Raw genomic sequence first — 12,956 nt, forward strand, 5'->3', positions numbered from 1 at the left:
TCCCTGGGTAGTACAAATGGTTAATGCACTTGACTGCTAACCAAAAGGCAAACCTCCAGGTTTGAAGAAAGACACCTCAGAAGAAAGGCCTGACAATCTAATCCTGAAAAAACCAGCAGCTGGAGAGCCTAGGGTGTTCTTCTCTGACACATACGGGTGCCATGAGTTGGAAGTGACTCGGTGGTAACTGGGTTAATGGGCTTTTCTGGACACTTTAACAAAAACAAATTGGAGCTCTAGTGACGGCATAGTGGGCTACACGTTGAGTTGCCAACCACAAGGTCAACAGTTTGAACTCACCAGCCACTCCGAGGGAAAAAGATGAGGCTTCCTGCTCCTGTAAAGAGTTACAGTCTCAGAAATTCTAATTCTGTTCTAGAGAATCAACTTGATGGCAATGACTTTGGTTTTTTGAATTTACATTGCCACTGAGTTGATTTTGACCCTTTAACCCAGTGGTTCTCAACCTTCCCAATGCTGCAACCCTTTCATACAGTTCCTCATGTTGTGGTGACCCCCCAACCATAAAATTATTTTCGTTGTTACTTCATAATTGTCATTTTGCTATGGTTATGAATCAGGTGACCCCTGTGAAAGGGTCGGTCAACATCCAAAGGGGTGGCCACCCACAGGTTGAGAACCAATGCTTTAACCAATGTGAAATTGAGATGACTAATGTGCAACTGAAATGTGTAAGTTAACAAATGTTATTATATGTCATGTATAGAGTACATAAGGAGGCCTGGTGGCCTAGTGGTTATGTGTTAGACTGTTAATCACAAAGTCAGCAATTTGAAACCACCAGCAGCTCCATGATGGAGAATGGGGCTTTCTACTCCAGTAAAGAGTTATAGTCGTGGAAACGCACAGGCTCAGTCCTACCTTGGCCTATAGGGTCACTATGAACTGGCATCAACTCAATAGCAATGAGTGGGGGTTTTTTTGGGTATAGAGTAGCACATGCATACAGATAAATCTAATTTTTTAACTTATGGGAATATAAAGCAGTCAGTAAGAACTTCCAAACACTTTTATCATTTAAAGGCAGACTTTAATACATAAAACAATTAAAGACTGATACCTACCCAATCAAAAACTCAGTCCAAAAACTACAACTGAGGGAGAAACAAATTGGAATTGCCCTGATGAATACATATCAGAGTATGAGAGTCTTCATTCTACCAGAGTCTAGAAATTAGACCCACCTTATGCCACTGCGTCAATATCAACTCCTAGCAATCCTATCGGACAAAGTAGAGCTGCTCCTTAAGGATTCCCAGACTGCAAACCTTCCCAGGAGCAGAAAGTCTCCTTTCTCCAGCAGAGGGGCTGGGGGTGTGGCTAGCTGCCCAACTTTCTCCTGCTGAGAAACTAATGGGTTAGAACCACTGACCTAATGTTAGCCAGTCACCAATCCCACTGTGCCAGGAACCCAGGGCTCCTTGGAACCTAGAAATCCACTCAACTCCATGCCTAAAATATCAGCTGGTGTTTCTTGAAGTCTCAGAGTTTCTACTTTTTCCCTTCTCCGGCAGCTCAGCACTGCTATTGACCCCTCATGCCCTCGTACCTTTCTTTTGATCATGTTTGCCTGTGGCGCCTCTTCACACAGCCTCTGTAGTGTTTGAATAAACCAAGTATGGAATTCATAGCTAGTTAAATGGCCCCTTCAGCTCATTTCTGCAGTCCAGTTATTATCAAACTGAGTGATACTTTATAATCACCTGGGGGCTTTTAAACGGTACTTCTTTCTGCCCAGGCATACCCTCTATCAATGAAATCAGAATTTCTGGGATGGGGGCAAAGCCACCACATTAAAATCAAAACAAAACAAAAAAACCCTATCCAGGGGCTCTAATTGTGTCCCAGGGCTGGAAACAGTGCTTTCCTTAGCCACGGGGGCTGAGATTCCCTAAAGTCTTTCTCCACCAGGAGCTACAGACACCAAACCTTTAGAAAAGTCTCCTGACAACTTGGAGATGCTGTGAAGAGTTTCTTAGAGAGCCCCCCAACAACTCCCTAAGACTCTGCTACCCAGAGGCAGGCAATGAGGACACTCTAGGGGACACAATTTTAGGAAAACTCTCCCAGCTCATGTTTGTTAGGTACTGTCAAGTCAGGCTCACAGCTACGAAGCATCACATGGTCCTTGCTCAGAGTAGTTACTTAAAAAAAAAAAAAAAAGGAATGCAGGTGACCGGTAGCATTTTTACATGGCTTTCAGGTTAATTTTGTCTTTTTTCCTGTGATAGAACTTGTATTACTAACCAGAGTGGGAGCATGTCATACCCTGAAGTAATGTGAAAGGGTACTATAGAATACTTTTATTTAGTAATTCCTCCCAAAATAGATCAACAAAGGCTCATTTACTACTTAAGATCACAAAAAAGTTCTTGATAGTGTAAATTAGAAATTAACAAGGAAGGAAATAAAAATTGATGTGAGGATAAGCATATCCTGGCTGAACAATGTACTATAACCCATTTAAAAACAAAACCAGTCAAAAATAAAACAGCTTCCTACAAGCCCCCCAAAATAAGCATCTATGAAAAAAATAAATCAAAACAAAGCTCCACATGTATTCTCCAAGTGGAAGCTAGAGAATTCATAAAGTCAGCCTTGTTGATCAATTATAGTAAAACTGACTATTTAACAAGTAAATGCCATCCGCTGCCCTTTGAGCTGGTAAGCTCTAGTGCAATTCACCTTCCACACCCAATTGAATCAAAGCAAATAGAAACCAAGCTGCTCTTTGATCAACACAACACTGAAGTTATTTCTTGATCACACACAGAAATAGAGTAAAAGGCCTCTGAAAAGTTTTGATGTAAGCTTTCTGCAAACAACATGTGAAACTATTCAGCATGAGAAAGTGAATCACGTGCGAAGAGTTGATTAGCAAAAGGCCCCGGTTCATGCATTGGTGCCTGGAGTTCTCAGTTGGCAGTTACAGTAAACAGCTCTACAAAGAGAAATATGATAACAGGCTTGTTTTAAATGTCTGGCTTGGTTGACCAGTTTATGCCCAGGTGGCGGGCTCGTTTGCTTAACCACAAAGAAGCCGTTAACAGTTATAATTACATCTGAACAAGTGTCTTTAAACAAATACCGTGCCACCAAGATCCGGCCCAATACTTGGCAGAGTAACATCTCTTCACAGAAAGTACGATGTCAAACTCAGATCTAGTAGATATCGATTCTTTGCCAACAGAAGTAAAGTAACTTGAAACATGGGAGGACTAGGGAAATGATTACAGGTGCAAAAAGGCATTTGACAGACAAAACGACAATGTGTAATTTTACCAAAAATGTAATCCATGATGGTAAGTAAAACGAGGGAAAAAAGCCTCACTGACATCGAGTCAAGGGCCCGGCATAGGGCTGGGTCCGTCCGGGGAAGGCCCGCTCTTTCCCGGGATCTACTTCTCCCAGGAGGCAGGTCCCCACGCAACCTGCCACATCTGCCCCGAGCTAGAAATCGAAGGATTTTCCCCAAACCGATCTAATTAGCATAAACCGATCGAGCCCCATGGGGTTAGCTTTGCAATTCTGAGCACATGAGCAAGGCACATTACAATACTCCCAAAACCCCTCAGTCGCGGACCCAACCGCACCGCGCCTTCGGGGCTCTGCGACGCACCGCTGCTTCCCGCGCTCGGCTCGCCTGTCCTTGACCGTGGTCAGACGCCACCAAAGTCGGCGCGGGCTGGCGCAGCCGGCGGGTCTACATTAGTACCGAAGCCGCGGGAAAGGCGGGACTGTGTGTCCCCAGAAAGAGCGACAGCCCCGGGAACCCTCGGGAATCGCCCACTCTGCCCGCCAGGGGCCAGCCCGCGGTGGGAGAAGCAGGGCGCCCGCGGCTTCGGGGAAGGGACGTGCGGGGGGAGGGGCAGTGTCGGGTAGCCGAACCCCAGGGGAGGCGGCCGCGGCAGCAACGATGCGCACCCCGAGTTCCCAGGGGCCGCTCGGCCGCGCTCAGGGAGTGGGAGGGGGGCGGCCACGGCGTCAGCCGGGCGTCGACTCCCGCGGTGGGGACGGCCATGGCGCCCGTCTCCCAGTCCACGCCACTACCTCACGCGGTGGTGGGGCTCCGAATCCCCGGCCCTGGTGGGGCGGAGGGTGACTCGAGAACGAGGCCGCCGCTCTTACCATAGCGCGGGCGGCGCGTCTTCCAACAGCTGAGCTTCCGCTGGAGGCGAGGGAAGGGCCCGGGCGGGTTTGATTTTGGCGCCAACCCGGGGCCGGGCTACTCGGGGGAGGAAGGAAGTGCCTCTTCCTCAGGCGGCGCGCAGCGCCCCCTGGCGGCCACGCAGAACAGCAGCCTGCGTGGGGCGGAGCCGTGGAGCGGTGGGGTGGGGCCTTCCGGGTCCCTCCGGTCCTGCTAATCCCTGCCTGGTCTTACGTGTAGTTCCTGCTGGCCGCGCGGCGGAGTCCCTTTCCTTCCGGTCGCCGTGGTATATATTAAACCCTCGCACGGACGTAAGCGTTTTTTGGGCGCCGGAAACCGGCTTGTTTACCGGAAAAACAGAAATGGATTAGCTGCTGTGTGGGGAAGGGAACGCGGACTCCAAACATCTGGATGCCCATCCTAGGGACGACTCCTTGGTTCATTTCTCGCTTCTCTTTAATTCCAGCACCTTCATTTCAATCCCTGTCCACTCTTTTTCCAACTTTAAAAAATCCATTTGTAGGTCTATCTTTTAATTATACGTACATACAATTGAATTTCAAACTTTTGACAATAGAGAAATAAACAGGTCCCTTTGCTTGAAGTGCTAAAAATTTCAGTGAAGCTTACATTATTTTGAACATTTTCTTTGGTATCTTGAACCACCATTTTAAGCATACAAAAAAATTAAACATCTGATTTGATGTATTTTGAGTTCACATTTAACTATAGCCCTAATGTAAGAACAATTACATCTTATAACACGGCCCTCGTGGATATTCATCCTCATAAAGCAATCACTGAAGATGCGAGTATTATAAGCAAAGTGTGATGAAGAAATCAGATGGTGAACAACTATCAGAAAGAATAAGATGCAAAAAAAAAAATAAGAATAAGATGCATCTGGGGTCTTTAAGGTTTGTCTTAAAACGAGCTACCTTCTAAGTGAGATGTCAGCTAAATCCGCATGAGGCAGTAGTACATCAGCCTTTGGGACCCAAGGGCTGTAAATAATAAAATCCAGGACCAGAAAAGGAAATGGTATTAGAGGTTGAAAATTCTGAGTGCCCAGTTTGCAGAAGGCTATGGGTCAGTGGAAGCCCAAAACTGATTTGGGCCCCGCCATGGATTAAGCCTCCCGAGAATCCCTTCTGGCCACAGACTAGGGGTGTGGACAGCCTTGCTATCAAACAGTACATTGGAAAATGGATTATTGCAGATGTGGTTAGGTTAAATTTAACACCTTCTTGTTTGATTTCCTTTTTGATCCACTTTAATTTTGTTCCAGGTTTTACTGTTCTCTTTTCTATTGAGGTTTTTCTCTGTGTGTTTTGTTATTTTTACTGGTTTGGGAATGTTTTTCTTTTTATGAAATACAGGATAGGTAAATCTATAGAGACGGTGACTGGATTAATGTGATAGTTCGTTGGGGTTATGCCAGGGGAGGATGGGGGGAAATGGAGAGCTAGTAACAATGAGTACAAGAAAGAAGAAAATGTACTAAAATTGATTGTGATGATGACTGACTTAAAAATAATAAATAGTAACTTCTGCACACACAAAAAAGTTAAACATCTAAAAATAGAAATTTGTAGCCTCTGTTGACTTTTACAAGGAACCTGGTTGTAGAGTGGTTACCTGTTAGGCCGCTGTCAGGTCCATAGTTCAAAACCACCAGCTGCTCTGCTGGAGGAAGACAGGGCTTCCGAGACAGTCAGTCTTGGAAAATAGCAGGGCAGTTCTACTCTGCCCAGTAGGGTGACACTGCATGGACTCGAGGATGGCAGTCTGTTTGGGGAGTCTTTTGGCTGCTTTTTACAGACTCCCCAGTGGCATGGTGAGGCAAGCATTGGATTGCTAACCCCAAGATCAGAGGGTCAAACCCAACAGCTGATTGTGGGGAGCAGGATGCAAAGGTTTGTGGAAACACTGTATGGGGCACTGTGATCAGACATGCCTCCACCGCCTGGGCTTTGTTCAATTGCTTTTTACCGAAAGGTCCACTGACTTGCTTAGAATACTGTAAATTCAGTGTTTCCTAGAACGTATGATAGCTCTAAAATAGTAACTGGGTCGCCATAATAAAAATTTCAATAGAATAAAACATTTAATAAAATAAAAATGTAATCAGCACTACCCATCCTAGAATTTTGCTCAAACTTCCAGTTTACTGGGTACTTAAATTTTTTCAAAAAGGGTAAGGCTTGAGAAAAATATTAAATAATCATGTGGTGATCTATGAGACTTGCTGAGAGTCAGTATGCTGACCTTTGTGAGAAGCCCTGTCTTAAACTGTTTTAGGGCCGTTTTTGGATCTACCAGCAATAACCTTTGCCTGGCTAATTCTTCCGCAGTCTTTAGATAGCTCAGGTGTTACTTATAGAAATCTTCCTGCCTCTTTACCCCTACCCACAAACAGATTGGGGTCCTGTATAGTTTTACCATGGCATCTCTCATTTATTTTCTTTTAAAAAAATACTTTTATTGGCACTTCATCCACATCTCATACAATTCAGTAGTTCAGACATATCAAGAAGTGTTGTGTATACTGTACCACCATTGATTTTAGAACATTTGGTTTTTCTCCATACTCACTGTGATTCACGTAACTTTTTTTCAATTCTGGCAAAAATATTCATGGCACAACATTCACCAATTCAACAATTTCTACATGTGCAACCCAGTGCCATTGATGATACTCTTGGTGTTGTACAGCCATTACCCTCTTCAAGTTGTCCCACCGCCATTAAAATGAACTCAGTGCCCCCTAAGCAAAAGCTCTTCCTCCTTCACCTATGGGAACCATAGGTCAAATGTTGTTTTTTTGTATTTTAAGTAGTTTTCTAGACATAATATCCATCTATCATACACTTCCACAGTTAAACCGCGTCTAGAAAGAGTTGTATATGTGCCTCATCACAATGTGCTCTCATGCTCCCTCCCCCCTCTCATTTATTTTCCAATTGGACTTCTTCCCTTCAATATCAAACACTTTTCTGTGGCAGGGCCTAAGACATGTGCACATCTCTAAGACCTAGCACGGTGGCCCGATACATGATAAACATTGACTAGATATGCTTTAAAGGCATGTACCAGGTAGTCATGAATGCCATCTGGGCCCTGACTGAGGAACAACTAGATAGATGTCAGGGCCTCCTGGGTAGTGAAATGGCTAGGTGCTACCGGATGGCTAACTGTTCAAACCACCCAGAAGCACCTTGGAAGTAAGGCATGGTGGTGTTTCCCAAAGGCCACCCCAGGGAGCAGTGCTACGCTGCCCACATGGGGCGGCTGTGAGGCAGAAGCAACTCCAAGGCAGGCCGTAGGGGCTCTGGCTGTTAGACTGCATGTCAACATGATGGAACTTGAGTACGGGGAGGGGTGATGTCCAATCTGTTAATTAGGTGGTGGCCTTTTCATGCCAGAAGCTGGGACCTTCTCCCTCTCTCTGGCCCTTCACCTATGTCCTTGATGGGACTCTGCCTCCAGTGGCAGCCCCATGTGGCCGCCTGACCCTGGGACCCAATCTCTGAGCTGTCTTCATCCTGCCATGTTCCCAGCAACCTTGGATCTGCAAGACTGTGCACCCTCCAGCCTGTGACCTCCCTTGCTTTCCACTTCACCTTTTGGTATCATCGGCCTGCAGCCAAATGAGTCTGAGGTGGGCCCCAGCTGGCATCAGACCTACAGACTTGAGTTGGACTGGGCTAGGAGGTCTTCTTGATCTAAAGTTCTTTCTTAGACCTAGATGAGTGTCACTGGTTTTGTTCCTCTAGACAACCCAGCCGAACATGGCAACAGCAGTAGATACTTGAAACACCGACTAAAATCTGAACGTCCTCCCCCATTTACTACTTTCACCAATCCACATTCATAGATTACACATCATTTACATATATTGAGTGGCTCCATGTTCTGTAGTATATATTAAATATGAAAGTCAATATTTACATATCTAAGAGGTCCTCGGTTATAGGACCCACACGGCATTTTTTTGTTGGATAAGTTTTCATTTTACAAAAATCCTTTTGTATAAACTAATTTTATTCTTTTTATACTAGGGGTCTACTACCAGACAGAAGCCACCACTCAAAAGAATGTACAGTGCTGCCCTTCAATATGGGCAAGTGGCCCCTGTTCTTTGGAGGGCCACTTAACATTGCTATGAGTCAGAATTAATTCAATGGCTGTGGGTGTGACTTTTTTGGCTTTGGTTACTTATTGGGGAGGCAGTCTCAGGAAGTAAGAATGAGGAAGTGGTAAGAGGGAGACAGGAAAGGGGAAAAGCCACTAAAGATGTGGTGGTATTGAGGTCATAGCTGAATATCCCAATAAAACAAAAACAAACTCATTGCCAGCAAGTAGACTCTCATTCGCCAAGACCCTACAAGACAGGGTAGAACTGCCCCTGTGAGTTTCTGAGGCCGCAACCCTTCCCAGAACACCTTCCAGAATCGTCAGTTTGAAGCATGGGAGGCTGGGGCATTTCTCTGACCTCGAATTTCTGGGCTGCACTTCCTTTTGGGTTTCTGGAAATCAGGGAAAGCTTCAAAGCAGAAACAGACACGTGGAGTATTTGAAGTGGCACTCTTCAGCATGTCCGTCCTACGGAGGGCAGTCTGTCCTAACACTGGGCACATCCCAGGTCCAAAGGGTGAGTGTTGAGGGAGTGGTGGAAGGGGCTTGGCTAAGTGTGAGAGCCAGAGATTGTGTCTGGTCTCTTCCTCCACAAAATTCCCGTAGGACTTTACGTCTTGTTTTCGTATACGATCCTAATTGAAGCTGGACTATATGAAGAATACAGCATCAGGTTGGAGGAAGACTTCCCAACAACCTGTGAGTTGCAGATGGCACAACCTTGCTTGCCAAAGTGAAGAGGACTTGTAGAACTCACTGAAAAAGATCCAAGACTACTGCTTTCCCAATGGATTACACGCCAACACGAAGAACTGATTTAATAAGCAACAGCACGGTAACCAGAGAACATATGGAAGTTGGCAAGGGTTTCATTTTAACTTGGATTCACAATCAACACCATGGAAGCAGTCAGTGGTCAGGAAATGGAAAGGTGTATTGGGCAAATCTGCTGCAAGCTATCGCTTGAAAAGCAAAGATGTCACCTTGAGGACCAAGGAAGGTGTGCCTGACCCAAACCATGGTATTTTGAATGACCTCATATGCACGCAAACGTTGGGCAATGAATAACAAAGACCAGAGAAAAATAGATGTGCTTGAATAATAGTGTGGGTGAGGACAATTAAATACACCATGGACTGTGGAAGAATGAATAAATATGTGTTGGAAGAATAGTAACTAGAATTCTCCTTAGAAGTGAGGGTGACAAGACTTTGGACATATCATCAGGAGGGACCGGTCCATGGGAACATCATGCTTAAAGAATGTCAGCGAATGAGGAAGTCCTCCTTTGGACCGACAGAGTGGATACAACAATAGGCTCCAACAAGGGAATGAAAGTGAGCATGGTTATGGATTGTGGTAAGAGTTGTTTGAGTCCCTAATAAAATGTAAAAGAAGAAAGAAAAAAATGATTAGGGCAAAGACTGTACAGATGTGCTTTATACAATTGATGTATGTATATTATGAACTGTGAAAAGAATTGTATCAGCCCCAATAAATTGTTAAAATAAAAAAAAGTTTAAAAAAAAAAAGTGAGCATGGTTAAGAGCAACAAGGCGATTGTCATCATTTTGGCAGGGGTACGTGTCCCGTCCCGCGGGTCATCAACAGCGTGGGTACCTGAAAGAGGGACTGGGAATGAAGATGGGCAAGGCACGCGGAGAGATGGAGGCAAGACAGGAGTCTGATCAAGCCTCCTTTATTGACCTGAGAACAGAGGCTTAAATAGCCAGTGAGGGGCGGGCACCATTACGTCACATGGAAATAAGGTACAGCTGAGATAGCCAATAGTCGTGCATCTCCCAAATAAGGAAGAAATGGCGGGCAACTGTGTTCGAACAGGTCAGTATGCTAATGAAGCATACCAAGCGCCTGGGGGGAAATGCCACCAGTCATGTATTGACCAATGAACATAGCAGCTGCTAGTGAAAGAGCACCAATCCTAGGAAGGGTTAAGACAGCCACCATCTGCTGGGAATGAAACAAAGGCAGTAAAACTACTAGGCACGGTTTGCATGGCAGGAAACAGAGTAAATTCATAAGGGTTGTACATGGCTTAAATCCAGGGTAGGGGGACATGCAGTTCCCTACAGGTACGGACTGAACCCGGCTGGTGACAGTAAGGTTCAGTGGAAGGACAGGGAGTAGAATCTGCAGCTCTAGCAATGATGATCCGAAGGGTCACGGAGGAAATGGAGGCAAGCTCACTGAGCCTTCAGGAGATGGTCTGGAAAAGAGGATGTGTCCTCCTTGACCTCATGGGCCTGTGGGGTCAGAAAGGACATCGAGGAAACGTTTCCTTGAAAGCGGGAAATGAAATCCAGCTCAGAGGTGGAAGCACAGCAACAGAATTCTTTGGAAGTTTTCTGTAGAAAGAGAATGCTTATGGAGAGTGAAATTAATGTATGTCAAAGGGTTTTATAAATAGCAAAAGTTTCCCACTACCATTCATACCTGCTATGAATTTGTGTCCCCCCCAAAAGATACATGTTCAAGCCCCAATCTCTGGACCCAGGAACGTCATCTTATTGGAAATACAGTTGCTCCACCCCGTCCACCCCTAGTAAAAAATCCCCATATAACTTTTGACTCCTCCAAAACTAATGAGCTGTTGTTGACTTACTGATAGCACAGGTTGATCAACACATATCTCACATGTCATATGTATTACATACCGCACCAACATAAAAGCTTCATCTTAAACTCGAGAGAAAAAGGCATTTTGCAGAGAGGGCAGCGTTTTTGTGCCTGCTGGTACAGCTGCAGTGAGTTTCATGAAGTTCCGGCTCGTTTTCACAGGAGTCCTTCTGTTGGATTTGCTCATCTTGAAACGGCAGGATCTCAGCTGCAGACCTCAGTCTACAGGGTATACCAAGAATTCAATTTTTCCTTGTACTGCCACGACGTCGTTCTGCTTCCCGGGAGCACTTCCAGCCTCACGGGTGGCACTTTGTATGGGCCTCATGGTGTTATTCGAGGTTTACGGTATGGAATTAAACGTGATGCAAAAATACTAAAGGGCCCTGGTCATTCTCTACTGCGATAAACAATTTACTGGAGAGAAGAACCATTTGTGTGGAGATGACTCATGTTACACATAAGTGGACGTGTGCAGTTCACAGCTCCCCTGTGGAGGGTTTCTCAAGGCTCAGTGGGAGAGTCTTTGACGGGGCACAGGCAGACTTTGGGGATACTGCAGGTTTGCTTCTAGACTACCAATAATAAAGTGAGTGATGCAATAAAGCAAGTCATGTAATCCCCCCCCAGTGCATATAAAATTATGTGTACATATAAAAATTATGTCTACTAAGTGTGCAACAACATTAGGAAGAACTCTGGAGAATTATCAAAATGTGACACAGAGACTTGGAAGTGAGCAAATGTGGTTGGAAAAATAGCACTGATAGGCTTGTTCTACGCAGGGTTGCACAAACCTTCAATCAACAAAAAACACCCAATAAAAAGATTTATTAAATTTAAAAAAGAAGAGTTGTACAATCATCACCATAATAAATTTTAGAACATTAAAAACAAACAAACAAAACCCCATAATATCTATGAAGCACAATAAAATGAAGTATGCATGCAATGAGTTCAATTAGCATGAGGTTATACTGAGGTGATGTGGGCCCTGATCCGAAAGGGCTGGTGTCCTCAGAAGGGATGGTGCAGGGAGGAGGAGGAAAGATGGTGTGGTAGTTGGGTGATTTTATGTCAACTAGACACTTCTGGCTAAGGGTGAAGTTAAATCTGTCAATCAAGTGGTAGCTTGATGACACCTCCTGGGGGTGTGGCCTTTTATATGAGAGGGAGGGACTTGTGGTCTTCCTGCTTCCCAGTTCATCATTCTGCATCACTGGCCTGTGACGACATGAGTCTGCAGAGGGACTTATAGACTAGCCCCCAACTTACGGACTGCGGTTGGACTGGGCTAGGATGCTTTATTGATAATTACTTCTTGATATGAAGTTCTTTTTTACACATAAATGAACATCACTGGATTTGTTTCTCTGGACAACCCAGCCTAAAGTAATGGTCATGTGGAGATGGAGGCTGACGTTGGGTTATGTGATCATATGTCAAGAAACGCCTGGGACTACCAGAAACTAAAAGAGGAAGATTTCAGCCCTAGAGTCTTCCGAGAGGGCCTGACCCTGCTGACACCCTGAATTTATTCTAACTTCTGGAATCTTGAGAGAATATACTTCAGTTGTGTTAAGCCATCCAGGTTGTGTACCCCATTATGGCAGCCCTGGGAAATGAATGCAAGACGGCACAGCATTGTCACATTACTCGTTCTAAAGGACGCTGGGTAACTAAACTGAAATTTAAAAATACTTCTCAGTATGGGCATTTAAATACCTTTGCAAACCCATTTGCCTTGCCCAATGAAATGGATGCACGTGTGCAGGGAGAGAACAAGGAGAGAGTGGGCCCAAGGACAGAACTTCACTGGAGTCCGTAAAGCTCGAGGTCTTCCGGGCCCATGCCCCCTTTCTGTGGGTCTCAGCATGAAGTTGTGGCTCTTGCCATATCAAGTGAATTATCTGGCAGCTGGGCCGTGCCCGCCTAGACCAGGGCTGGGTGCTCAAGACAAAGGTGATGGATATTTAGAGGGAACGCGAGGTAGACGAGGCACCGGGATGCAAAA

At 45.2% G+C, this 12,956-nt stretch overlaps 1 protein-coding gene across 2 annotated transcripts in view; it reads right to left on the bottom strand.

Annotated features, from left to right (window-relative positions):
* The window catches only part of MND1 (meiotic nuclear divisions 1), a 69,421-nt gene extending 65,160 nt beyond the window's left edge, over positions 1-4,261 (bottom strand). For both annotated transcript variants that reach the window (XM_075544794.1, XM_075544795.1), the window contains exon 1: positions 4,150-4,261. In XM_075544794.1, coding sequence (XP_075400909.1) covers positions 4,150-4,152 — 3 coding nt within the window. In that variant the 5' untranslated portion in view covers positions 4,153-4,261. The remainder of the gene's footprint in view (positions 1-4,149) is intronic.
* Positions 4,262-12,956: the final 8,695 nt, after the last annotated feature.

The sequence above is a fragment of the Tenrec ecaudatus genome, chromosome 3 (genome assembly GCF_050624435.1).
Source record: "Tenrec ecaudatus isolate mTenEca1 chromosome 3, mTenEca1.hap1, whole genome shotgun sequence".
NCBI lineage: Eukaryota > Metazoa > Chordata > Mammalia > Afrosoricida > Tenrecidae > Tenrec > Tenrec ecaudatus.